The sequence below is a fragment of the Podarcis cretensis genome, assembly GCF_951804945.1.
Source record: "Podarcis cretensis genome assembly, chromosome: Z".
NCBI lineage: Eukaryota > Metazoa > Chordata > Lepidosauria > Squamata > Lacertidae > Podarcis > Podarcis cretensis.
In genome coordinates, this window is record NC_137184.1 from 49,214,505 (window position 1) to 49,240,882 (window position 26,378).

A 26,378-nucleotide genomic window follows, 5' to 3' on the forward strand; every position below is an offset into this window, starting at 1 on the left:
AATAAAAATAATGGACAAAGCTAAAAAATACTACAATAAAATCGAAGTACATGGCATAGAACATAAGCCATTATGGGAAAGAAAAAAGAAAAAAAAAGGAAAGAAGGAGAAGGAAGAATGAAAAAAAAGGGGGGGGGGAGAAAGAAAAGAAAAAAAGGGGGGAAATGAGCCAAAACACAAGAAGGCTCATCTATTTCTGTTTTCTTCTTGACTTGGGTTTAGTGCTATTGTTATGCTTTTTAGTGTTATCCTAGCATTTTGTTCTCATATCTTATCAGTTTACGTTCTGTTCCTTCCATGTGTTAGGAATTGTTGGGCAGCACAGTCCTTGCCCATACTTCTTACCTAAGGACAGTCTGCTTGCTCTGTTAGGAACGGTTAGGAATCTGTTAGGAACGGTTTAGAAAAGCTCATACAGAGATTTCAGACTACACAGCTCTAACTGCATAAAACAAATTAAGAGATGGAATAAAGTGGGGAGTCTCTTTTACAAAGGCACATTTTATGTTCTCAACTCCTAAAACTACGTTAAACTCTCACTCCCAAAATCCTGAAAGGGAGTTCAGCTTCAAACTGTGCAGGATTCATTCTGCTAATTCTCTATTGGTGACCACTACTTGGAAGTAAAACACTCCCTTTCCTCTGGGACAGCTGTAGGGCTGTTCCCAGCTGTGTGATAGAGTAACTGCTACCTTTTCCATTTCACTTGCCTTCTGGTCCCACGATCTTCCCTGGTCCCCAAATATTTGCTCCTATAGGTGTGTGGATATCCTAATGACCAAGTAGGCTGTATTTATTTTAATCCACCCCCCTTTAGGTTAATATCCCACCTTTTGTCTATCACGGAACCCAAGGATGCTTGCGTGTGGTTCCCTACGGTCATCCATCAAGACCCAGACCTGCTTAGCTTTAGAAAGGTAGTGACCTCATGCAGCTTGAGGGCACAATTTAATGATGCTGCCTTTGAAATCCAGAGTTCTGTTGGGTGAGGCACACATGAATGAATGAATGAATGAATGAATGAATCAAACAAACAAACAGGCCGCTTTTGATTCAAGGGCTCAGCCCTGTAACAGAAGGCATCGCCCTATACCAGAATGCCTCTGAGCAAGTGCAGAGAGCATTTCTGTCACCACTCAGGACTTTCAATCTGTCAATCAACGGATGGATCCCCAGCACCAAAGGCACCCTTCCCAGGCAGACTAACTCTCTTATTTCCTTATAGAAATTAAGCAGGGTTCACTGACTGCTTTAACCCTCAGGACAGTTCTGTCTGTGATCCAAACCCAGCTGGCTTGCAAGAGATTATGACCTAAAATGAAGTCAAACAGAAGGGAGGGGGGCAGCCCTCCTGAAACTGAAACCCTGAAAGGAGAACAAACTAGTTCCTCATTTAACAAAATCAGAGGAATGTTGCCTGTATATTTCAGCCTCCTATATCTAAGGATCTACAAATACTATGAAATATATATAAGAAAGTGAGGAACCTAGGAAATCAATCCATCAATCTCTTTATTACGTCCCACGACCATGAACCTGGGAATTATGCTTCATGAAGGTGGGGGAGTGAGACTGCTCCTTTGACCCTCCCCCAGGCCAGATCCGTCCCTTTGCTTCTTCCTCCCACCCCGCTCTGGTGCCAGTGACAGCCGCCGCGCCGCACCACCTCCTCCCGTCCAGTCGTGAGTCAGCAGCCAGGAGTAGGTGCCCAAGCTCTCCCCCCCCCCACCCCGACGGCCTGGCGGGAGCTGTCATCGTAGGAAGGAGCGAGGGAGGGAAGGAGGCGACAGGTCCCTCCGAGGACTGCGGCGCAGGGCGCACGCACGCACAATCCCACCACGGCGCGCCGCCTCTTCTCTTGCCACGGGGTGCGGGGTGGGGGGCAGCGCTGCGAAGCGGCCGCCTGGCCGATCCCGTGAACTCCTCGCACGTGGGAACGCGGAGGGCGGGGAGAGAGGCGAAGGAGCCACAACGCCAACTTCCAGCTTGCTCCAGCCCCTTTGTTTCCAGGCAGACTACAGTGCGGCGGTGGCAAGAGCCGGCAATTGCGCATGTGTTTGGGATGTTGGTTGGTGGCTGACTGCTGCTTTCGCCTGCTTATTCCCCCCCCCCCTTCTTCCTTAGTCCGCTAAAGGTGCTTAAAAAAGAAAAAAATTATCCATCACCCAGAACTCGAGAGGTTGAGGGTTAGGGGACGGCGCTACCGAAAATCGCGCAACGCGCTCCAGCTTATTTATCGATATAAAACCCTCCCCAGAAAAAGATGCTGGTTCGACTTCATCATCGGTCCCGGGCCTCCATATATTTAGATTCTTATTTTGTTTGCTGCGCCACGATAACTTCCGAGAAAATCAAAGTAAACATATGGATCTGGGGATTCTTTTCAATCAGTCAGCTAGTCCTTTTTAATACGGCCGCAGACCCGATAAAACACAGAGAATAAAAAGAGCATTTACAACGTATGGGGGTTGTTTCTTTCTTACTGTGCCAAAAAGTTCTTCGTCCAAAAAGCAGGGTTTAAGGTCGCTAATCTATGCAGCAAAGGAGTTTGGGGCTGGCTGGTACTCTGTTGGGGGAGGGGGAGCGGAACTTTTTTTCCTTTTTAGCAGTGAGGAAATCGTGGAAAGCGCCTTGTGAGTTTCACTTACGCCCCAAACATTGACAATTACAAACTGCAGTTATTACCCCCCATCAAGAACGTTGCCAATTGTTTTTCAAAGACCACAGCTACCCGCAATTTAGTCTTGTAAAGAGTTCAGAATAATGTGAACGTCAATCCAACCAACCGTTTGTTTGTTATAAAAAGATACATAATATAACTATTAATGCTAGTTTGCAAATGCCCTTTCCCAACCTACCAAACGTGGAACTTTACAGTGGTGAGCAAATTCCAAACGAAACAAATAATAACAGTAAGTAATTTTTCAGAAATATTATTTGTAAAACTTTCTTGTTCTGATGCTTAAAAACAAAACCCCTCACACACACACACAAAAACAAACAAGCAGAAATAAAATTTCCAGCTCTTAACAACTGCTACTTTAGTTAAAGGAGACGCGCACAGTTTGGAGAGGTTATTATTATGTTCAACATATATATCGCCTTGCCTGCTGAGATTCTGTGGACTCCAGAGAACCTCAGGGCGACGTGGAAGGCTCTGGATTCGATTCAGAGAGGACGAGATCAAATGACCGTCTGGAAGCCGAGCGAAAGGGCAAGCCCCAGGGGCTCCTTCGCAACGGACATTTCGGGGGAGAAAACAATGTTTCGAAAATAAAAAGGCGAGCCACTCTCGCACATTCCAGGAGGCGCAAGAAGACCGCGGGCGGGGAGAGGTTTTTGCTTCGCCGCTTACCTTACGCTGCTGCTGTTTCTCCTCCGCTGCTGCGAGGAAGGGGGTCAGCTCTCCGCGGCAGCGGCCCATAGAGGCATCGGCGGAGGGCCGGAGCGCAAAATACGCGGCGCGCGGTGGCGGCGGCGGCGGCGGCGAGAAGTTTGGGGCGGCTTCCTTGGCTTCGGGCTCTCGCCTAGCATGGGTGTCTCATGCATACCGCCATTTTAAAAAAGGAGGGAGAGAGGGAGGGAGGAAAGGGGGAAGCAGGCAGGCAGGCAGGAAAAAAGAAGCGCCAGGCGCCTGGAAAAATCATGAGATCTAGCAGCAAATCAAAGCCCGCCCCGCGAACAGGAGGAGCCCTGCATGGCCGGGCGGGGCAGCGGCAGTAGCGGCTCTCGGGGATGAGATGTCAAGTCGAGAGGGAGGGAGGGAGGGAGGGCGAGGCGAGGCCAGCGCGCCGGCCTCTTCCTGGCGCTGCAGCAGCGGGGATCCGGATTGCAAAGCCGGCGGCTTGCTCTGTGGCCGGCGCGCTCCTCCCTCGGCCTGGCTGGAGATGGTACGATCCGCCTGGAAAACGCCTCCTCGCCTGCCGGAGGGAGTTCAGCTGGCCGGGCGGGGAAGCAGGGCGTGAGGCAGCCGGCCAGGTGCCATAGCAACGCAGCTCAAGCTCCGGGATGGAACTAGCCATATCCCTCAGGTGAGTCTGCACCGTGTGCATGCAAAAGGAGAAGGTGTGGGAAACTGGCGGAGTGGGGGCATCACCCTCGGCCTCATCCCCACAGCAAAAACGCACGCCTTGTGCGCAGACAGGCTCGTTGGATCAGGCCAATGACCCATCTCGTCCTGCATCCTTGTTCCCATATTGGCCACCCAGATGCCTCAGTGGGGAAGCCAAAAGCAGGAGCCAAGTACGAGGGCCATCTCTCTCCTGGGGTTTCCAGCAACTCGTATTGGCATCGCTGCCTCTGACTATGGAGGCAGAGCAGTGGCATCACGGCAAGTAGCCATCCATAGCCCTCTCCTCTCTCCGTGAATAGACGAGCATAAAACACACACAACAAAGGGACCAGGTAGCTGGGTTTGGGGGCTGCTCAAAAAGACCTCCCCAGCCAGCCAATTATTATTATTGTTGTTGTTTATTGTGCCTGTTCCTATTTCTCTCTCAAGTTCATGGGCTGCTGCTAATCCACACTGGAAAGTGTGCCCCCACTCTTAAAAAGACAATGGATTCCTTACAGCCAGATGACAAAGAGAGAAACACGTGTGTCATGGTCTTTCAATGTCCCTAAAGGCCTGGGTTGCATGAGATATGTGAGATATGCTCAGCTGCCCAGGAATTCCCACATGTTTGCCCCAAAGGATACTCTGCTGGAATGCAGCATCAACAGGTAGTGTCTGTGGAAAGGGGCAGAAAGAGAGAAAGAATAATTTCAGGTCACATGTAGGTGGTCCTGAGTTGTGGTACCATTAGTGTTTGTTTTTTAGATTCTCAAGCTTTTTGCACACAAACTCTCATTTCAAATGTTGAAAGAAAATGAAATGCATCGACCTTGCCTAGATTCCTCACAGGTGCTCAGAATGAAGCCGGATGTTGGAAGATTCAGGACAGGCAGAGGAAAGTCCTCCTCACAGCGCAGAGTCAGCTTTGCTCCCAGGGGATGTGTAGTGATGGCCCCCAACTTGAATGGCTTTAAAAGAGGATTAGATAAATTCATAGAAGATGAGGCTATCAAGGGTTACTAGATAATACATATTCATGGGCAGTTTGGCCCATATATCTGGGACCAAGAACAGGCAGCTGGTGCGCATGAAACTGCCTTAAACTGAGCCAGGCTACTGGCCCATTTAGTTCAGCGATGTGTATTCTGCCTATCATTCTGTCTCCAGTGTTGGAGCCAGTATTGTTCGCATCTATCTGTCTCGAGAGACAATGGAGTGCACTCTGGGGGTGAAGTCAGACCTCTGCCTTATCAGCACCAAAGTGACATCCCCAGGGTGCAAGGTGTCTGGAGGTCCTGGGCTGCCCAAACGACAAGACCCCCCCTCCCTCTCGGCCTCACTGATATGGTCCAAAGGAAAGCAGAGCAATACGTTGGGCACCAGCTTGGCTGCAGGAGTTGCCGGAAGGAGGTGTACAAGGCGCCATCCAACCATCTTAGGGACTCCACTCTGGGTTTGTGTAGGGTTCATGTCTTAGCTATTTATTCTCCTGAAGATATCCTGCAGGGCAATAAAGGTTTAGGATCAGAGTTTTCCTTCTCCTAGATGGGATACTTCCCAGGTGGATGAGCCCCATCTGCCCCTCACTTCCCTCTACAGCACATGCACGTTGCCTTCTTGACCATGGGACCCACTGTTGGTTTCATCCATTCCATCTGCCCGAGTCCCTAACTCACCCAGGGTTTGAGACCCATCAGGTGCCCTTACCTGGTTTAGCCAGCCAGTAGACCCACTATATTCCCCTCAATACCAGTGGCTGGGAATCACAGTTGGGAAGAGCTGCTGTTGGCCTTAGGTCCTGCTTGTGGTCTTCCACTTGGGGCATCTAGCTGGCCACTGGGAGAGCAGCATGCTCCCATGGGCCTGATCCAGCAGTCTGTCTCTTCATATGTTCTTATTACATTTTAAACAAAATGAATCCTGTGGCACCTTGGAAACCATTTTCATATTTTGGGAGGCACTGACTTTCATGGAGAAAGGCCCACTTCATCCGACACACGAAGGGTCCACAAGACATATATGTACTTTTTAAACCCCAAAGTTTGCAAATTGTGAAGACTGAAAGCAATAAAATGCACAGAGTAGTAGCAGAAGTCACCCATTCCTGTGTTAAGGAAATGTGCACAAGATAAGAAAAGCTCACCCCAAAAGGATGAGAATAGTGAGAATACCGTCTTGCAGTGCTGATTTAATACCTAAAGAGGGACAAAGGCTGTTACATTCTTTCAGGCGAACAATGCCCACCCAGTCTTGATTGAGTCCAAATTCTACAGAACCAAATTTGCTAAATTTTATTTTAAGCAGTTTTACTCTGGAAGTTGTGCCCAGATTTAGAACTAAAGCCAGGTGTTTTCAGGTGCTCTTAAGCGAAAGGGTTTCAAGGTTTTAGAACAGGGGTAGACAACCTAAGGCCTATGGGCCGCATCGCCTTCTCAATCCGGCCCGCGGACGGTCTGGGAATCAGCGTGTTTTTACATGAGTAGAATGTGTGCTTTTATTGAAAATGCATCTCTGGGTTATTTGTGGGGCATAGGAATTCATTCATTTCCCCTCCCCCAAAATATAGTCCAGCCCACCACATGGTCTGAGGGATGGTGGACCGGCTCATGGCTGAATAAGTTTGCTGAACCCTGCTTTAGAAACATTCTGAGCACTCTCTAGGAAAATGACCGTTTCTGCCTATTTCAATGCCAGCAAGTGCAGCATTCATTCAGGTGGACCACACTAAGTGTTTTCTGAGTGGGAATGTACCTCCCCAAATTATGGGTACCTGGGTCAAGGCAGTCAAAATCCTGAGGGCCTGAAAGCTAATTCAAAAGCTAGTATTGAATGGAGTGGGTCTAGGCTTGAAATACACCAGGTACACCAAATTTCTAATACCAGATGACATGCAGCAAGATGGAATGCTGGAAGGAAAGGAAAGGAAAGGAAAGGAAAGGAAAGGAAGGAAGAAAGAAAGAAAGAAAGAAAGAAAGAAAGAAAGAAAGAAAACACACACACACACACACACACACACACCAAGAGACTCTGCGGACATCAGACATAATGAGATTACTCCTTGGTGTGTGTAGCAAACTGCATAGAATTCAGTCACTGTTTGGAATTCCTGTCCTGCGTAGGCAGAGGTCATGCAGGGACAGTCAGTTCCAGGGACAGCTGTTCCCTCTTCACACGCTGGGCAAATTAACGGATTCCTAGCTGCCCGCTTTATAGCTTTTTGCTGCTTCTAGGCAAAATGTTTGGTTTCTTCCAATTAATAATGCTGTAATGGTTCGGTTAGATCTGCCATGTGGAGCACATGTGTACCTGCAACTTTGTTTCCAGAGTTCCAGCTATGCACGAAAGGGCACACCATTTTGGGCTGATTAAGTGGGCTCTGGCTGCAAAATAGGGAGCAATAGTCTAAGCACGGTTACGGAGTTTGCAGTTGGTTTGATGAAATGCTGTAAAGAGGGGCTTGAGATAAAGACTGAAAGCAGAGGCTTGGGGTTGGTAGGCTGCAGGGGCCATGCTTGGAGTTTGATCCTTTCAGAAATACAGGCAGCAGCTCTTTTAACGATCTTCCAAATTGTCCTGGACAGGATTGCAGCCAAGCGTACCCAACCAGCTGCCCTCCAGGGGTTAGAAACACAGAATTATAGAGTTGGGAGGCACCCTGAGGGTCACCTACACCAATGCAGGAATCTTTTCCCCAACCCCACGACCCGGAGATGAAGAGTCTCATGCTTTACCAACTGAGCTATCCCAGGTCGGTCTGGACTCGTAACTTCCATCAACAATCCAGCCAGCAAAGTCAATGGTCTGGAAAAGTAGGAATTGTAATATTTTGGCAAGAACTTTGGAGATCCAGAAATGAATCTGCAGAAGCTCAAAACAGTAGTAAGGCAAGTGCAGGGTGTAAATCAGAGCAGAAGGTGGGTTTCCCTTACTCTTTCAAGCTCCCCATCTCTGCAAGTGACTATGTGACTGTGCATATAGGTCCATGGGATGGTGGTTATTTGAGATGAATTAAGTATGCAGCATTCGCTTAATCTCAATACTCTGGAGTCCTTTCTGATCAAGGGAGCTAAGGAGTACTTTAATAATAATAAAATATTTTAGGCACGATATAAATAATAAGTGGAAAGGTGTCCCAGATCAATTTTACTCATACAGTGTATATACTTCTTAGCTACAATAGTTTCTGAGCAATATACGAGAAATACAATACAGAAAAGAGAAATATCAGTCAGAATGATAAAAGACTTCAGTTAAAAGGTCTTCAGGAATGAAAAAAATATTCAGTAGGTGCTAGAAATTAAATAAGGAGGGAGGGGCCTCAACTGGAAGGGAATCCCACAAAATTGGGCCCCTAATATTGAATGCAGGACCCCTGGTGGGTACAGTAGGCATTTTGAAGGCGGTAATGCTTCTGAATGCCAGTCTTGGGGGGGGGCAGGAGGGGAAGGTGCTCTTGTCAGGTCCTGCTTGTGGGCTTATCATTGGGGCCACCAGGATGCTGCGGCCTTTGGGCAGATTCAGCAGGCTCCTCGTGGGCTCTCATGAGTCATGCCTCCAAGCCACGGGGACCACAAACAACAGCTCCCCCAAAGCCCTCAGCAATTGGGCAGGGTTATTGGGGATCAGGCAGTCCTTGAGGTATCCTGGACTCAGGTTGTTCAGGGCCTTGTAAACTAATAAAGGTAAAGGGACCCCTGGCCATTAGGTCCAGTCGCGGGCAACTGTGGGGTTGCGGCGCTCATATTGCTTTATTGGCCGCGGAAGCCTGCGTACAGCTTCCGGGTCATGTGGCCAGCATGACTAAGCCGCTTCTGGCGAACCAGAGCAGTGCACGGAAACGCCGTTTACCTTCCTGCCGGAGTGGTACCTATTTATCTACTTGCACTTTGACGGGCTTTTGAACTGCTAGGTTGGCAGGAGCAGGGACCGAGCACCTGGAGCTCACCCCGTCGTGGGGGTTCGAAGCTCACCTTCTGATCAGCAAGTCCTAGGCTATGTGGTTTAACCCACAGCGCCACCTGGACTTTAATGTTGGCCTGGAAAGCTAGTGGAAGCTTTTGAGCGCAGGAGTTAGGTGCTGATGACAGGCTGCACCTGTCAAAAGTCCATCTGTAGTTTGAGGGCATTTTTTGCAGCCCACTTGCTTAAAGCTAAACAGATTTGGGTCTGGTCAGTGCCTTGATGGGGGACCACGCGGGGATCCCCTGCCCCACTTTAAGCTACCTTGAGCTCTGTTATGAAAGAAAAACAGGGTGTAAACATTTTTAGGTGGTGCTGGTCTACTTTTTATTTTGGGGGCGGAGGTATTTTTCTTCAACATTTCAATTGTTGTGAAGAATTTATTTTTATGGCAGAATAATAGCTGTATGCCTGTTTTGAACAAACTGTATAAATAAATAAATGGAGTGACTTTGGGTCCAGAAAGATAGCTTATACTTATTTAAAATTAACTTCAGTGGTGAAAGGGAAGTTATCCAATCTGGCCCTGCCCTGTGACATGCTAGAGACCCAGTGGGGGCCTAGTGGTTAGAGTATCAGGCTAGGACCTGGGAGACCAGAGTTCAAATCCCCACTCAGCCACATGGGCCACCTTGAGCTCCATGGAAGAAAGGTGGGGCAGAAATGCCACAATAAAGGAGGAACAACCATGGAGAAGGAGGGATTGCCGTTGTTCCTCGTGGCTGAAGCGTGCACGATCCTTCATGACATCAAGGTCCCGTGTGGGCATTTTGTTTAACTGCGAATAAGAAGACCATTGCGTATAATTACAAGAGTTCCGCTTCCTCAGGGGAGTTCCACCTGGGAGCACCAGCCATGTTGCAAGGCCCTGCTGAGGTGTAATCAGCAAAATTAAGACCAGAAACAAACACGGCATGTTTGCACAGGTGCCTGTGGTGAGCACCAACAGTTTGACGTAGTTCCAGTGAAGGAGGAAAACCTTAATGGGGGGGGGGGAGACACACACAGAAAGAGCTGCTGTGTTTCTTCTTGGCACCTTCTGCTATCCTGGGATAACAATCCCTTAACTCACTTCAACCTGTGCTGTGTCATTATTGCAAGGCTCCAGAATGACCTAGTTTTCAGGGACACTTTGGTATGGCTTAATGTCTAGCAGCTGCTGATTCCACATTAGCCGTGTAGTCGTCCGCATGAGAGCCAGAGTTGGGCCAGGATTGCAGAGACCTGAGTTCAGATCCTTGCTTAGCAGGGAAGCTCACTGGGTGACACTGGGCTGATTGCAATCTCTCAGTCTGACCTACAAATTGCAAACAACAAATTACATGGTTTGTGGTAAGGGCAAATTGTGGGGAAGGAGAAAAGCATGTATACCACCACAAGTTCCTTCGAGGAAGGGTGAAATATAAGTGTCATAAAATAAATATTTTGCTCACTCCCTCTTTATGGACAATCTGGAGGATACTGTTGACAACCTCCCCACCCAACCTGATTCATAGTTATTTCTCAACCACCCCTGTTTATCCTGAAACACCAGTTGCATCACCAAACTGTCCAGTGCAAACAGGCAAAGTGTATGGAGGCTACTGCAAGTGTAATTAAAAGCTTCCTCCTTGGGAGGGAAGTTTGTTTATTTTATTTATTTATATCCACAAGACTTTTAGACAGCTTGATTAAATAAAAACCTCAGAGTGGTTTATTTGCAAAACGGAATAAAACCTCACAGCTGTTTACAAAATACCTCCCTCCATATCAGATGCTTGTGTTTGATTGCCATTTTGCAGTAAAAAAGACCAGGAAAAAATGAGTTGTAAACATGTCATACTTTGTTTTTAAACAAGCATTGCAGGGGGTTGGACTAGATGACCCTTGGGTCCCTTCCAACTATGAATCTATTGTTCTAAGCACACAGACAGGAAGGTTTACTCCCACAATCTGTAGAAAGAGAAGCAGGATCTTGAGATCGTCAAAGAGATAAAAAGCTAGGCAAAGAAGAGGCAGGAATCAATTATGCCATATACTGGTGCTACATCAGACCTATTTAAATGTTTGAATCTCATGAGATTCAAAGGGCTATTCAAAAGAATGAATGGGAAGAAGGAATATGGGGTTGCCCTCTCCTGTAATACTAAACTCGGGGGTCATCCAGTGAAACCACTTGGCAGAAGATTGAGCCCTATTTGCACACAACCAATAGTTAACCTATGGAACTCACTGCAGGAGGAGCGTTCAACCCAGTGCTGCCAGCCATAATGAGGTTGCCTTACCAAGTCAGACCCTTTGGTCATCTAGCTCAGTACTGTCTACACTGACCGGCAGTGGCTCTCCAGGGTTTCATGCAGGGAATGACTCCCAGCCTCCCTGGGGAGGCCATTTGAAATTGAACCTGGGACTGTCTGCATGCAAGGCAGGTGCTCTTCCTCTGAGCGACTGCACCATTTCATCGCAGGCGCATGCTCCCATGTGGGCGACTTTATATGTTGCCCCTCCTACAAGACCGATTTCTGAAAATGCAATATTTACCACCTGAAACTGAAAGTGGGCCCAGAAGGATGTCCTGTAAGCTCCCCCCTGACGACTTTTGCTCCTTATTTCTGCTTCATTTTATCCAGATGCTCCACAGGGACTTAACTGCCTATTAGAATAATTTAGGTTATTTTCAGAATCTAATCTGAGCAAACAAATTTAAGGATCCAAACCCTTCATTAGTTCTCAGAGAAATCATTGCTCAAGTCAAGAAGGAAGGCAGAGGCACGGCCCAGTCCTGGCCCAGCTAAGAGGCATTTATTAATTCCCCGCCTTTTGAACACGGGGAAGGGCTTGGGAGAAGGGGCCTCCCCAGGGAAGAGCAGTAGTAGACACTTGTGATGGGAAAACGCATTTGCTCATTTGACGTTTAAACACACCCTTGCCACCTTTTAAAACCCAGTCACCTTGAAGTAACCCCTCTTCTTTCTTTCCAATACGCCGGCAGTTTCTTTTGTGATTCTGTCTCACTGAGCTGCATGAATGCACTCCTATATTTTTTTCTCAAGGTCCCCTCTGTCCTACCATTATATTTATCAATATTGTACTTATAATATTGGCTGGCAGCAAACCGCAACAGCAAAATACAGCAGCACAGACTTTGCACTAGAGAGGCACCACTGACCCACATTGCTGCATGAGGCTTCAGCCCACAGGAACAGCTCTGTCTGGAAATAATCCAGTCCCACTGGATTATATTGAGAAATCTGGTGAGTGTCCAGAAGAAAAACACACATTTATTTCTGCCTTGCATTTTAGCATATAAATTGTCCCAAGGCAACTTGCAAGTTAACACTGATGCACACTTTAAAAAGCAAACATGCACACACAACAAGTTACTTGTAGTTGATAAGGTGCCCCTCTGGATGGCAAGGGCTAGAGCTGCAGTCAGCCCCACCGAGCATGGCCAGTGGTCAGGGATGATTGATAGGGTTTGTATTCTGCAAACATCTGGAGGTCTTGGGGAAGGTTGTAGTCAGTTGGATCCTAGCGCAAATCTCATTTAAGCCACAAACTGACTCCTTGGCCTTATGAGTAGACCTATCTGCCACCACAAGAAATGGTGATGGTTGCTGGCATATATGATTTTAAAAGGAAAATAGGTTATTAGTCCTCATGGCTATATGCTTCCTTCAGGATCAGAGGCCTCATGCCTCTGTTGTTGTTGTTGACATCCATCTGTCCTGAGATACAATGGAGTGTGCTTCCAGTGAATCACTTCTTTAATAAAGCAGAGCAATTTAAATTTGCAGTGCCTTGATTTACATCAAATGGAGGAGGCCTCCGTGTGCTATCCCATGTCTCTGAACACCAGTAATAATAAGATTTTAGTTTACCAATTTTATTTATTTACCCTTGCATGTGGTCCCCATGGGTTTCCTAAGAACACTAATAATAATAATAATAATTGTTAAGTTGTGGGTTGACTTAGCAGACGACACAGCGATTTCTCCAAAGCAGCTCTTTATTTTGTAAGCTGGAATAGAACTGACTAGCAAACAGCTCAGCCGGCCTGCTTTTATAGGCAGCCGGCTGTCAACATTGTAGCAACAACAACCCAGAGTTTCCCGCCTAAAATAACTGACGTGGACCTGAGTGAAAACTATCTACAGACCTGAGTGAAAACTATCTACAGTATCCCCCTGCTGGCCCAGGGTGAAACTTCACTACATAACACCCCTCCCCACCGAGATAAGGCGTTAGTTACAATCGTAATGGTTTCCTTATATACAGCACTACGCGTAATGGTTCAATTAGGCACAAAAGCATATCGGTTACATTTCCCATACTTAGACCAACAGTGATACATGTCCAACAACATAGTCCTTTAAATAAGTTGGGCGCTTGGAAACTCTGCCAGACCGCCGGGGACTGGTAGCCAAGTCCAGAGGGCCACGCAGTTCTTGCTGAGGCTGTGGTGCGACCCTAGGTGGCGTTGAAACCAAATCCCCTGAATCCGCTGCTGTGGGTGAAGCCTCCGCAAGTGGAGTGGTCTGAGTCTGTGGTAAGTCTGGCAGACCCTCTGAAGTGGCTTGGTTCGGCTCCACGCTGGCAGTTTGCGAGGGAGGTGTAGGTGGAGCCTCGCCATCTGTAAGTGTCTCTTCTGGAGCCACAGGCGCAGTTGGGGGCACCACGGTAGTGTCCAAGTCCCCAACCCTGCACCTAAGCTGGTCTATGTGCCGTCGCCACAAGCATCCGTCTTCGAGTGCCACCTGGTACGAGCGAGGTCCAGTGACTCCCACTACTGTGGCTGGCACCCAAGGAATGTCCCCCACATAGTTCCGGGCAAAGACCTGGTTTCCTGGGACAAATGACCGTGGAGCGTTGGCACAGCCTGGGGGTTCAGCCACGGCAAAGTCCGGGTGCAGCCAGTTGAGCGGTGACCTGAGGCGGCGGCCCATAAGCAGTTCAGCAGGACTCCGCCCTGTGGCCGCATGAGGGGTGATGTGTTGCACAAACAAGTATACGACGACCCGCTCGTGCCAGTCTCCCCTGTCCAGGCGCGCCAGTGCCTCTTTTGCCGAGCGCACCATTCTCTCCGCTTGTCCGTTGCTGGATGGATGAAAGGGTGCCGTTAGGGCATGGCGGATGCCCAGTCCCAAAAGATACCGCTCAAACGTGCCTGACGTGAACTGCGGTCCGTTGTCGGAGACAAGGACATCAGGATACCCATGCGTTGCAAACAGGCCTTGCAGCACCCGGATGACGGCCTCGGTAGTGGTGGAGGGCATCAGGGCCACCTCCAGCCATTTGGAATAGGCGTCCACCACTACCATAAAGGTCCGGCCGTGAAAGGGGCCAGCCAGATCGATGTGCACCCTCGACCAGAGTGTCTTTGGCGTCTCCCAGGTGTGTCCCTTACTTGCCGGTGGTGCAGGCCTCGGCTCTTGGCACGCTTGACAGGCGGACACCCAGGCAGTGATGGCATCGTCCATATTAGGCCACCAGACGTAACACCGAGCCAATGCCTTCATTTTGACAATTCTCGGGTGGCCAACGTGCAGAGCCTCCAGGACGCGCTGACGGAGTCCCTGGGGAATCACAACACAGTCTCCCCACAGCAGACAGCCGCGATGAGCCGAGAGTTCATGTTGTCTGGTTGCGAAGGGCTGGAACTCCGATGCAAAAGGCCCTTGTGGCCACCCCCTCCACACCCAGTTGAGCACCCGGCTGATGGTGCGATCCTGGGCAGACGCGGAGGCCACAGTGGCAGCCGATACAGGCGCTGCCGGAAGATCCTCAATCAGGAGGAGCGATGAAGCTGGAGCCAGGTCTTCCACAAATGCTGGAAGAGGGCAACGGCTGAGGGCGTCGGCATGGCCAGGAAAACAGTCCATCGCAGCATGCATGGCGAGAGGACCGGTGGAGTTGGACGATCACCGGCTAGGAGGCCCAGGAGTGGCTTGTGGTCAGTGATGAGGTCAAAAGTCCTGCCATAGAGGTATTCATGGAACCTCTTCACTCCAGCAACAAGTGCCAGTGCCTCCTTGTTGAGCTGGCTGTAATTCCGTTCCGTCGGAGATAGTGTCCTGGAAAAGTAGGTGAGCGGTGCTTCTCTTCTGTCTGGAAAACGGTGACTAAGGACATCGCCGATGCCAAAAGGTGAGGCGTCGCAGGCAAGGACCAGCGGCCTGGATTCACTGTACTGTACCAGCACACGGTCCGATGAAAGGAGAGCCTTGACCGTGTTGAAGGCCGCCGTCTCCCGATGACCCCAGGCCCAAGGTGTCTTTGTGCTAAGGAGTCGGTGAAGAGGCTCAGCCACTGTGGCTTTGTGGGGCAGGAACATGTTATAAAAGTTCAGCAGCCCCAGGAACACCTGCAACTCCGTCTTGTTCTTTGGGATGGGGGCCTGCTGGATAGCGCGTATCTTGGATGTGGTCGGGTGGAGGCCGGAGGCGTCAATAAGATAGCCCAGGAACTCTACCTGTGGAACGGTGATCTGGCACTTCTCCCTCTTTACCTTGACCCCGGCCTCTTGGAACCTGGTCAGCACAGCACGGAGGCGCTCGAACAGCTGCTGGTGTGAGTCTGCAGACACCAAGACGTCATCAAAATATGGTACCACGCCCAGAAGCCCTTGCAGGAGACGCTCCATAAGGCTTTGGAAGATGCCAGGAGCCACACTCACCCCGAACTGCAACCGGCGGCAACGGAATGCCCCTCGGTGGGTGACGATCGTCTGGGCTTCAGCAGTGGCATCATCGACGGGCAGTTGTTGATAGGCTTGGGCAAGGTCCAGCTTAGCGAAGACCTTACCATCACTCAGGGAATGCAGCAGGTGTTGGACAACAGGAACCGGATAAGCGTGCTGCTGAAGTGCCTTGTTGATCATGCACTTGTAGTCAGCGCAGATTCTCACCGACCCATCTGGCTTGACAGGCGTGACGATGGGGGTTTCCCACTTGGCGTGGTCAACCGGCTCCAAAACTCCTTGGGCAATCAGTTTGTCCAGTTGTTCGTCCACCTTAGCCTTGAGAGCAAAGGGAACCCAGCGTGGCTTTAGCTTGATGGGGGCGACTTGTGGATCAAGGCTAAAGGAGATGGGCGTACCTGTATATTGCCCCAAGGTGCCGTCAAAAACCTCGGCAAAGTCTTTGACCAGACCCTCAGTCTCTGCGTTAGAGATGCAGTTGATGCCAGTGACTTCCAGGCCGAGGGCATCAAACCAGTCTAGTCCTAGGAGGCTTGGCCGCTGACCTTTGACCACCACCAACCGGAGCAGGCCCGAAAAATCCTTGAAGGTGATCCGGAACCGGCCAACGCCTACCACGGGAATGTCGTTTCCCTGGTAGTCTCTCAGGTGTACGCGATGAGAGTCGAGTTGCCTTTTGGACACTTTGGGTACCAGTCTTTTGATGGTGCTCCAAGACACGATGGACAGGGCAGACCGGTGTCGATCTCCATGTCACATGGAGCTCCTTCAATGAGCACCGTGACGTTCAGCTTGCGTCGCGTAGGCGAGTCGGTTTGGCCAATTGTGGTTCCAGATGGGCAGCGGCAGTTGGTGAGAGCAAAACAACTTTCCTTGGCAGACTGGAGTGAAGACTTGGACTTGCGAGTCGGTGAAGGGGGGGTGTCAGACGGAGCCGATCGGCAGACCTTAGCGATGTGGCCCCTTCTGGAACACTTCCTACAGATGGCGTCTCTGAATCGACACTTGGCACGGGAATGGTTGCCTCCGCAGCCGGCACATTCTGGTTGGCCCTTGGACTTCTGTTGGAACTTCCTGCGCTCCCGCTTTGTCTGGTGCACGTCATCGTCTTCACTGGAGGATGCCTCATCACTGCTGGCCTCTTCATGATGCACCGGAATTGGCTTCCTATCAAGACGCGGGCTGCTGGACTTGCGGATCTCCTGGGCGGAGCGTTCAGCAGCTTCTGAGGCCACAGCCTCCTCAATGGCTTTCTGTAGCGTGAGGTCTGGCTTGGCGAGGAGACACCGTTGCAGATGGGTGTCCCGGACCCTGCAGACGATTCGATCCATCAGGGCATCGTCTAAGTCTCGGAACTCGCAGTGCATTGCAGCCTGTCGCAGGGCGGTGGTGTAGTTGTTGATTGACTCCCCCTCTGCCTGGTTCCGGTGGTAGAACACATGGCGGGCAGCAATCTTGGACGGCTTTGGTGTGTAGTGGTTGCGGAGCTTCTCTTGGATCGTGTCCCACGGTGTTGCCTGGACTGCTTCAGGTGCAACCAATGCTCGGGCCGTCTCAAACACCTCAGGCCCACAGAGGCTGAGGAATAGGCCCCGCTTCCGTTCCTTTGATACTGCTGTCAGCTCGTTGGCTTGGAGGTAGCAGTCGAACCGAGCGAGGTAGGAGTCCCATGATTCAGAGGCTGGCGCAAATGGCGGTAGAGGCACAAGTGAAGCCATGATTCCGATGCCGGCGTGAAGGGCGATGGATGGAACACAGTGCTCTAGCCAGAACAGTCAGCTCTGAATTGGTTCTGTCCAGTGATTTCGCTCAGTGATTTTGCTCAGTGATTCAGCTCAGTGATTCAGCTCAGTTCAGAGGCTGGCCGCATCTGGCTGTGCTCTGATGTCCATCGATCCCATCCTCGTCGCCAGTGTTAAGTTGTGGGTTGACATAGCAGACGACACAGCGATTTCTCCAAAGCAGCTCTTTATTTTGTAAGCTGGAATAGAACTGACTAGCAAACAGCTCAGCCGGCCTGCTTTTATAGGCAGCCGGCTGTCAACATTGTAGCAACAACAACCCAGAGTTTCCCGCCTAAAATAACTGATGTGGACCTGAGTGAAAACTATCTACAGACCTGAGTGAAAACTATCTACAGTATCTCCCTGCTGGCCCAGGGTGAAACTTCACTACATAACACCAATAATTTTTTATTTATACCCCGCCCTTCCCAGCCAAGGCCGGGCTCAGAGCAGCTTACAAACAATAATAAAAACAAGAAGAATGATTACAACTTAAAAACAAAAATAAAATACAACATTAAAATAATGGAACATTAAAATATTAAAATGTAGCCTCATCGCAGGAGGAGAAGGAAAAGAAAAAAGAGAGAGAGAGAGAGAGAGAGAGGGAGGGAATCAAATTGGCTCCAAGCCAAAGGCCAGGCGGAACAACTCTGTCTTACAGGCCCTGCGGAAAGAAATCAGATCCTGCAGCGCCCTGGTCTCATGAGACAGAGCGTTCCACCAGGCCGGAGCCAGTGCTGAAAAGGCCCTGGCTTTGGTTGAGGCTAATCTGACTCCCTTAGGGCCCGGGACCTCTAGAGTATTGCTATTTATGGACCTTATGGTCCTCCGCGGGGCATACTAGGAGAGGCAGTCCCGTAGGTACGAGGGTCCTAGGCCGTGAAGGGCTTTAAAGGTCAAAAGCAGCACCTTAAATCTGACCCTGTACTCCACCGGGAGCCAGTGCAGCTTGAAAAGCACTGGGTGAATATGCTCCCATGGCAGAGACCCCATGAGGAGCCTCGCTGCAGCATTCTGTACCTGCTGGAGTTTCTGGGACAGCTTCAAGGGCAGCCCCGCATAGAGCGAATTACAGTAGTCAAGCCTGGAGATGACCGTCGCATGGATCACTGTGGCCAAGTCGGGGCGGGAAAGGTAAGGGACCAACTGCTTGATGCGGCGAAGGTGGAAAAATGTCGCCTTGGCTGTTGCTGTAACCTGCGCCTCCATGGAAAGGGGGGCGTCAAGGATTACACCCAAACTCTTAACGGAAGGCAATGGCACTAATTGGGCCCCCGCAAGAGAAGGGAGTTGGTCCCTCATCCCCATGCCATCCCGACCTAGCCATAGGACCTCTGTCTTCGAAGGATTTAGTTTCAATTGGCTCCCACGAAACCATCCAGCCACAGCTTCCAAGCATCTGGTCAGTGTGTTCGGGGTCGAGTCGGTGTGGCCATCCATCAGCAGATAGAGCTGAGTGTCATCAGCATATTGGTGACAGCCCAGCCCAAAGCTCCGGATAATCTGGGCAAGGGGGCGTTAAAGATGTTAAAAAGCATCGGGGAGAGAATTGCGCCCTGCGGCACTCCACACATTAAGAAAAGCCTGGCTACAGGATGAGGCCAGAGGGCTCCCGTTTAGTCCAGCATCCTGTTCTCACAGGGTCCAATCCTCTCCTGGAAAGCCTGAAAGCAGGATCTGAAAACAATATTCTTCCCACCTGCAATTCCCAGCAATGGGTATTCAGAGGCATCCTGCCTCCAACTGTGGAGATAAAATAGAGTATCTTGGCTAGTAGCCATTGCTAGAGAAATCCACCAGAAATGTGTTTGAGAAATGTGTGCACACTGCTGCTTGTCCTATGCATAAAAAGCACAAATCTGAGCAATTTTCTGTTTGACTTTTCTAGGCACAGATCTGAATGGTTTCGCCTCTGCCCCATCACTTTGCCTGGAAAACCTGCTCTTTAGTGCTAAATTGGAACAAACAGCAATTCACAAAAAACCCACTTGCTGTTTATTCTGATTCAGTGCTAAAGAGCAGGTTTACCTAGGGAACAGAGGTGTGGATAAGTCCTATGTCTAACTCTTTTAGAGTCATATTAGTTGGTGACTGTCCAGTTTTACTGTGAGCTACATAGAAAAGGTTCCCATCCAAGGAGCTGCTTGCACCCCTGCATTGCTTCATGAATGCTGCAGCCTCCCTAGGTTCCAGCAATAGAATGACAATAAATGCCAGGTCTGTGGTGGTTCTGATGAAGAGCAGCTTCCACAGCTATCATACCCAATTCATTAACATGTATGATGGATCAATACAGGTAAACCATTCTTATTTTGAATGCCTGGTTATTTACACATTTGGGATGCCTCAGTTGCAAGAGAATAGAGCCCTCTTTGACAAAGTGCCTGTCACTGGGGAAAACCCAAACAAAGAACAAAAAACAAATCCTCCACAGATCAGCATTAGTATCTCTAATGTTTGAATAGGAAAATACTTGCAATAGAAGAAGGCTTAGCTACTGGAGGGCAGCCTATGCCAAACTGGCAGTATACAGATGGTTTGGATCAGGGGTTGGCAACCTAAGGTCCATGGGCCACAAGTGGCCCACGGGGGCCGTTTAACTGGCCCACGAGTTGCCCCCAAACCGAGCTGCCCGATTGGTGAATCCCTGCACGCTGCTCTAAACCAGCACAGCGTGGAGACTCGCTTCCGCGGTGTTGGAAATTGCATCTGTGCAGGTGCTGGAAATCGTGTCTGCACAGAGGCAGACACTGCAAATCATGGGCTTGCGCGCGCGCAATCCGGCCCACAGAGGGATCTCTGCTGGAGTGAACCGGCCCAGACAAGGTAAACCTTGCCAACCCCTGCTTTGGACTCCAGCTCCCATCTGCCCCAGCCAGCCAATGACCAGGGATAATATCTGGATGGCATGCAGTTGGGGGTAGTTGTTCTAAGGATGGACCCCCAGGAAGACTTTTTCCAGGGGGCTTTGGATTCCAGTTACATCCGGGAGGTGAACAAGCTGGATCTGAATGCCATTGCCCCAGCTCAGAGCAATGGATTTTTGTAGGAAATCTGCCTAGTAGGTATGGATTCAAATTCATTTGAATGGCTTGCAACAGAGGAAATTGCTTCCTTAAATTACAACCCTAGGTAAAGGGTTACGCTTTGGCTGTGTTGATGTGCCAAACAAACCCATTTTCTCTGCTAACATTCTATTTATCAATCTAATATTTATGAGGGTTATTGTTAGCAACCACAAAAGAGAACAATGCATGTCAATTGTGTGGCAGTAGTGCTGCAATTTATCTAAAAGGACTCAAGGGCACAGCACCCACTAAACAACTTTGCCTAACTGTCTAGAGTGCCTCTACATTTGCCTACATGCACAGAAAACAAGGCACCCCTTAATTCTGCAGAAAGCTGGATAGAGAAAAGGGTTTCCATTCTCTCTCTTACCACTAGAAAGAAAGATTTGGGGCAGATAAAAGAAAGGACTTCTTCATGCAGCACAGAGTTAAACTGTGAAACTCCTTCCCACAGGAGGCAGGGATGGCTTTGAAAGAGGATTAGACAGATTCACTGGCCACAATGACATGCTCTGTCTCCATGGTCAGAGGCAGTGATGCTTCTGAACACCAGTTGCTGGGAGCCACAGGAGGGGGAAAGGGCCGTTCTTGTGCTTGGGTCATACTTGTGGGTTTCCTATTGGAGCATCTGGTTGGCAACTGTGAGAGCAGGATGTTGGATCGATGGGCCCTTGGTCTGATCAGCAGGCTCTTCGGATGACCTTATGTCCTTAAAGCTCTGCCTATCAAGGAAGCAAGTGAAACACCACTCTTAATGGACAGGTCTGGCCCAAGACATTTTGGCACCTGAGGCGAACCACAAAATGGTGGCCCCTCTGGCTAGGGAAGAACGGGTGAGTCAACCAGAGAGGGAGTATCAAATCAACCTTACCTAACAGTTGAAATGGGAATCAAAGGCTGTCACAGGGGGTGGGGAGGGGGCTGCTTTCAATCGTGCTGTGTGGGTGCAGAGCCCAGGAGACCCCAGAGGGCAGCCCCAGGCAGGCATAGGCGTGTCTTCAGCCCCCTCAAAAGCCAGTCTCCAAGGAGCATACCAGCACTGACACGGTGGCAGCAGTGGGCAATGCATTATTTGGAGGCTGGATCTGCTGTCCCTGTAGATGCTGCCACCAGAGGCGGTTGCCTCAGCTTGCCTCATGGGTGGGCCAGTCATGTTAACCGGGAAAATAGTGAATACAACAGACCTTGGTGAAATAACTGCTTGCAGCTTTCACACATTTATCCTGATCTAAACAAACAAGCTGCTATGGTCACTTATCAGGAGGTTCCTTCCACACTGTGCAGGAACTGGGCCCTCCCTAGTGCTGCATCATTCACCCACGGGGAACATCTGCTGTCAGTTATGAGACAGCCGCCAGCTCTGTTGTCTTCCCCATTAAAAAACCTTCCTTCCAATATGCTCTTTAAGCAGAGAACTCTCTCAGTGCATTGGCACTGGAATTGTTTTAAGATATTTTAATTGTGCTTTTATTGCTTTGTTGCTTGTTGTTTGCCCCCTGTGCTCCATTGAGAGGAAGGAGAAGATATACATTTTAACAATAATAACAACAACATCTATGACGACAATGGTGGTGATGATGATATACTGCTTGGGGACCATTGGGTGAAGGCTGCTTTGGTATTTTTTGTTGTTATATATATATATATATATATATATATCTTGAAGTTTTGCACAAGCGATCTCAAGAGCCAGGCACAAATGCTCAGAAACAAATGAAAACTTCACCAGTATTTCTGAACCAAGAATAAGAATGTGAGAAGCCTCACTTTGTGGTTGCAAGAGGCACTTGTCTCTTAACTAATTTACACCTGCCTTTCTCTGTCTCTCTCTCAGCAGGGAGACAAGCAGGCACAGCTGGGTTTGTGGAACTGGTTCACACCTTGTTGCGCCACAGGCAGATGAATGGCTAACCCCGATGTAAGGTCAACTCTAAAAATAAGAAGAGCAGCTTGGTGTGGGCCTTTCTGCAACACACACAACAAGTGTTGCTGGCTGGGTACAAGCCACAAGTGGCGGAGAATGTGCTAGACGTCCTGGTGTGTTCCTGATGCTGGGGAGAACAGCCAGAGAGCCAAACCCCTGTGGAAGCCAAGCACTCATTTCCAATAGCACACTGTGCCACTTGGGCCTTTGTTGGGATGTGCTTGGACCTGGTGGTGCCTCTCAGTTCAGGGACTATCTGTGGCTCAGTCTGGAGTCAGAGTCTGTGGAGCAGTTCAGGGCACGCGCAGCTGGTGCTGTGCATCAGAAGAACAACTTCCACAACAACTGGGGGAAAGAGGATTGGCAAGCCAAGCACATTTTGCAGGGTTGTCTGCATAAATTGTTCTGCTCCTGCAGCAAGATTGTGGAGCAGTGTCAGGGGTGGGGATGAGGGGCTGTTTAAGGCATCAGAGGAGCCTCAGTGCTACCTACAGGGCAGCCTCTGAAGGTGGTTTGAAACTAATGTGAGTTCTGATCACACATGTAAAGCACATCCTCCCCTCCCCTCACTGAAGCTGTAGTTTGTTTAGGGTGCTGGGAATTGTAGCCCTGTGAGTGAACTACAGTTTCCAATATTCTTTGGCGAGTGGGGAAAGGATGTGCTTTCAATATATGGCTGGTTCACAGCCCTAGATTTACAAACTGGAATGGAGTGTTATTTATTTAGATTTTATGTACTGTGGTGCTTAATCATCATAAACGAAAACCCTATAGTGGTTTGCATAAGACAATATAAAAATTTATGAAATATAAAAATTTAGCTCATAATACACCTGCCCTGGATCAACTACACCTAGACAGCTTGTGGGTCCATTTTAAAATGTTGTTTCTTTCAACCTTTAAAGCCCTTCACAGTTTTATGCTCAAGGGATTGGAAGGACTGCCTTACATTGGAAGGACTTAGCCCAGGCATCCCCAACCTTTGCCCTCCAGATGTTTTGGACTACAATTCCCATCATCCCTGACCACTGGTCCTGTTAGCTAGGGATCAGGAGAGTTGTAGGCCAAAACATCTGAAGGGCTGCAGGTTGAGGGGTGCCTGACTTAGCCACACATTTCAATAGTGTCACCTGCTGACTGAGGTGAGGCATGTGGTTACCAGAACTGGGCCTTCTGAGTGGTGTCTCCCTATTTTCCCCAAAATATACAATTTCAGTTCTTAGTGTTAAGAGGGTTGGGCAGGCTGTATGCTTGAGCCCCCTTCTAATTCCTGGAACCAGCATGGATTCAATTCCTGGAAAAGCCAGGCTAGTTTCCTGATGAGGTAATGGCCCTCTAGGTAGGGGCCATTAAGGTAACAAAGGAAGTGGCTCCATGACAGACAGCAAATGGGTGGGATGCCCTTGCACAACTTGCTGGTAGTTATAAAGACAAAAGCCAGAGTTGAGAGTTGTGTGTGCGAGCTAGAGGCTGGAAGCAAGCACACTGCAGGCTTGGCAGCTGGGAGGCAGAGCCATGCCTGATTTCTTCTTGAATCCAGGGCTATGGCTATGGGAGAAGCAAGACCTTCTGGGGGTGTTAATGCTGTGAGCCCCTCCATTGTAGTATCAGGTTGCATATATGTGCAAATAAGCCATATGTCATAAAGACATCACAGTCTCCACTGAGCCTCATTCCAAGGAAAGCAAACCCTGGGTAAGCACCTGGAACCCTTGGAATCTTGCACCCCTTGGAGACTGAGGGTGGCGTGCAACGCTATGTTGCTCTTACAATTTTGTGGCTTTCAGTTTAATATATGTTATTTTGTATTTGTATTTTAATTGTTTTATTCATTTTGCAGGCCATCCTGGGGAATGTGATTGAAGGGTCACAAGAAACATACTGATATTGAATGAATGAATGAGTTCAATTCCTGAAAATTCGGTACTGGACTTCAGAGATTTCACATATCGCCAGAGTGGTGTGCCCCAATAACTTCCTCGCGGGTGCATCCGTCACCATTTGCAGCTTCCAGCTATAGAGAGGAAGAGGATCTACTGCAGGGGCTCAAATCATGTGCAATGGAGGCAGAGCTCCACTTTCTCCAGGAAGGACCATCATTCAATAACCACCCAAAGCTGTGCAAAAATGCTCCTAGTCTTAGTCACCCACTGAACTTTCCTGGAGCTATCAAAGCTTGTGAAATAACAACCAACATCAACAATGAATAATGCTTGCAAAGCTAAGCTTGAAAAACCACCATCATCTCAAGACTGTTTACAGCAGCTGAATCACCTGAACTTGCCAGCAATAAAATTAATGGCGGGCTGCAGCTTTAGTCTGGTTATTTGCTCAGGGAATCCTCTCCTCTTCCTGTAACAAATGAACTCACAAGCAGCAGGTGGGTAGCAGAGCTTTGTCTTGATGGCATCACTTCAGATTGCAGCTGGGAGCAAGTGAAGGCCACATAATGGGGGAAGCTCCCTACCCTGAAAAATATATCCCAGCTTTTCAGAAGGAAAGGGGGTTGAAAACGCCTTTTTGCTTGGTATGCAGGTTTTGGGGATGTATTTTTTGAAAACACATCTTTAAACACATCTTTCAGTCATGTGGATTCATCCCCTCCCTGCAGGCACACACACTTGCTCCCCTTTTCCTGCCAACCTCTGTCCCAAATGGCTGCCCTGAGGGCCCAAGTTCAGGCCCTTGAAATCTCAGCTTCTGAAATGCTCTTGCCTGGCAACCCTAACATACCCACAGTGCTGTGAAGTGATGCAGCCCCAGTTTGACAGGTTTCTTCATTATTTGCGAGAATTAAGACGGAGACAGAGAACACTGTGAATGTTTCTGGACTCCCCCTCCCATCAGTGCCAGGATGATGGGAGTTGTAGTTCAGCAACATCCCGAGGGCTACAAGTTCCATGGTCCCTGCATCCAGACTCCCTTCCAACAGGAAGTCAGCCTGGTTGAGACTGAATCAGCAGCATTCAAAGTTGCAGAGGGTGGCAGAAAGCACACTGACGACCGAGGAGTAGAGGGTGCCCAAGAGCAAGCAGGGCATCTTGGGAAAAGCAGACAAAGGTTTCTTGTGTGGGTGATGCAATGCCCAGAGGACGCGTTGCCTCCTCTGGCTGGAAGCTTCCGACCCAGCTGCCCCACCTGCTCTGCAGAGAGCATTGCCTTGATGTGGGGAAACGTCCGAAAAGACAGGCTGTGAGGCAGAGATGCTAATCTCACCTGTTGAGCTGGTGTACCTGGGAGAGTTGAAAGCTAGTGGTGCTTCAGAGTGGCAGCAGCAGCACCCACGATCTTCTAGCCCCACTGGTTGTGGGAGGAGGTTTGGTTGCTCCTGGTTCATGTGTGGGGTTCTGTGCAAAGTGGGGTGACTCACTCACTCACTCTGCATATTTATTTTCTTTCTTTTTTAAGGGAAAAATGCAGGGAAGGGTCAGAGACAAATCCCTTGCAGGAAGAGTGGTCTAGAGAGAGTTGTTAGCCATAGTGGCTGAAAGGAACTTTCACAAACAGCAGCAGTATATCGCTTCAGCATTGTTTTTTTGTTTTTGTAGAAAAAGGAGGTGCCAGTAACCCAAAGCCTGCTCACAGAGCTACAATTCCCAGCACCCTTAAACTACAGTTCCCAGGATTCTTTGGTGGAAGTCATGTGCTTTAAATGTGTGTAGGATGTGCTTCAAATGTACAATGTGGATCTGCCCTGAGAGAGAGAAAGAGAGAGAGAGAGAGAAACTGGGTCAGCACCCCCAGGTGTTTTGAGTCTGGTGTGGAACACCCTTTTGCATATGTCATTTCATAGGTCAGGAGTGGAGAGCCACATACCCTCCTGGGCCAGCTCCCAGGGGCCACATCCCAGTGCGGGTGGACGCAGATGCAAAAGCAGGCACAGCAGTGCATATGAGCTCCCAGAGAG

General features: G+C 49.3%; 1 protein-coding gene and 1 long non-coding RNA gene across 8 annotated transcripts in view; one reads left to right on the forward strand and one right to left on the reverse strand.

The window, feature by feature from the left end:
• The window catches only part of MBNL3 (muscleblind like splicing regulator 3), a 123,268-nt gene extending 119,620 nt beyond the window's left edge, over positions 1–3,648 (reverse strand). For 6 of the 7 annotated variants that reach the window (XR_013835037.1, XR_013835038.1, XM_079962872.1 and 3 more), the window contains exon 1: positions 3,356–3,491. Coding sequence is in view for 1 of the 7 variants with exons in the window: in XM_079962873.1 (XP_079818999.1) it covers positions 3,356–3,424 (69 nt within the window). In the remaining 6 variants the exon portion in view is untranslated. Of the gene's footprint in view, positions 1–3,355 lie in introns of all 7 variants that reach the window. The other variant, XM_079962873.1, reaches the window with a different exon arrangement.
• Positions 3,649–3,773: 125 nt separating this feature from the next.
• On the forward strand, positions 3,774–24,782 carry LOC307208307. The gene is made up of 3 exons (XR_013835062.1): positions 3,774–4,031; positions 22,382–22,465; positions 24,312–24,782. It is a non-coding gene; the product is annotated as an uncharacterized lncRNA (long non-coding RNA).
• Positions 24,783–26,378: the final 1,596 nt, after the last annotated feature.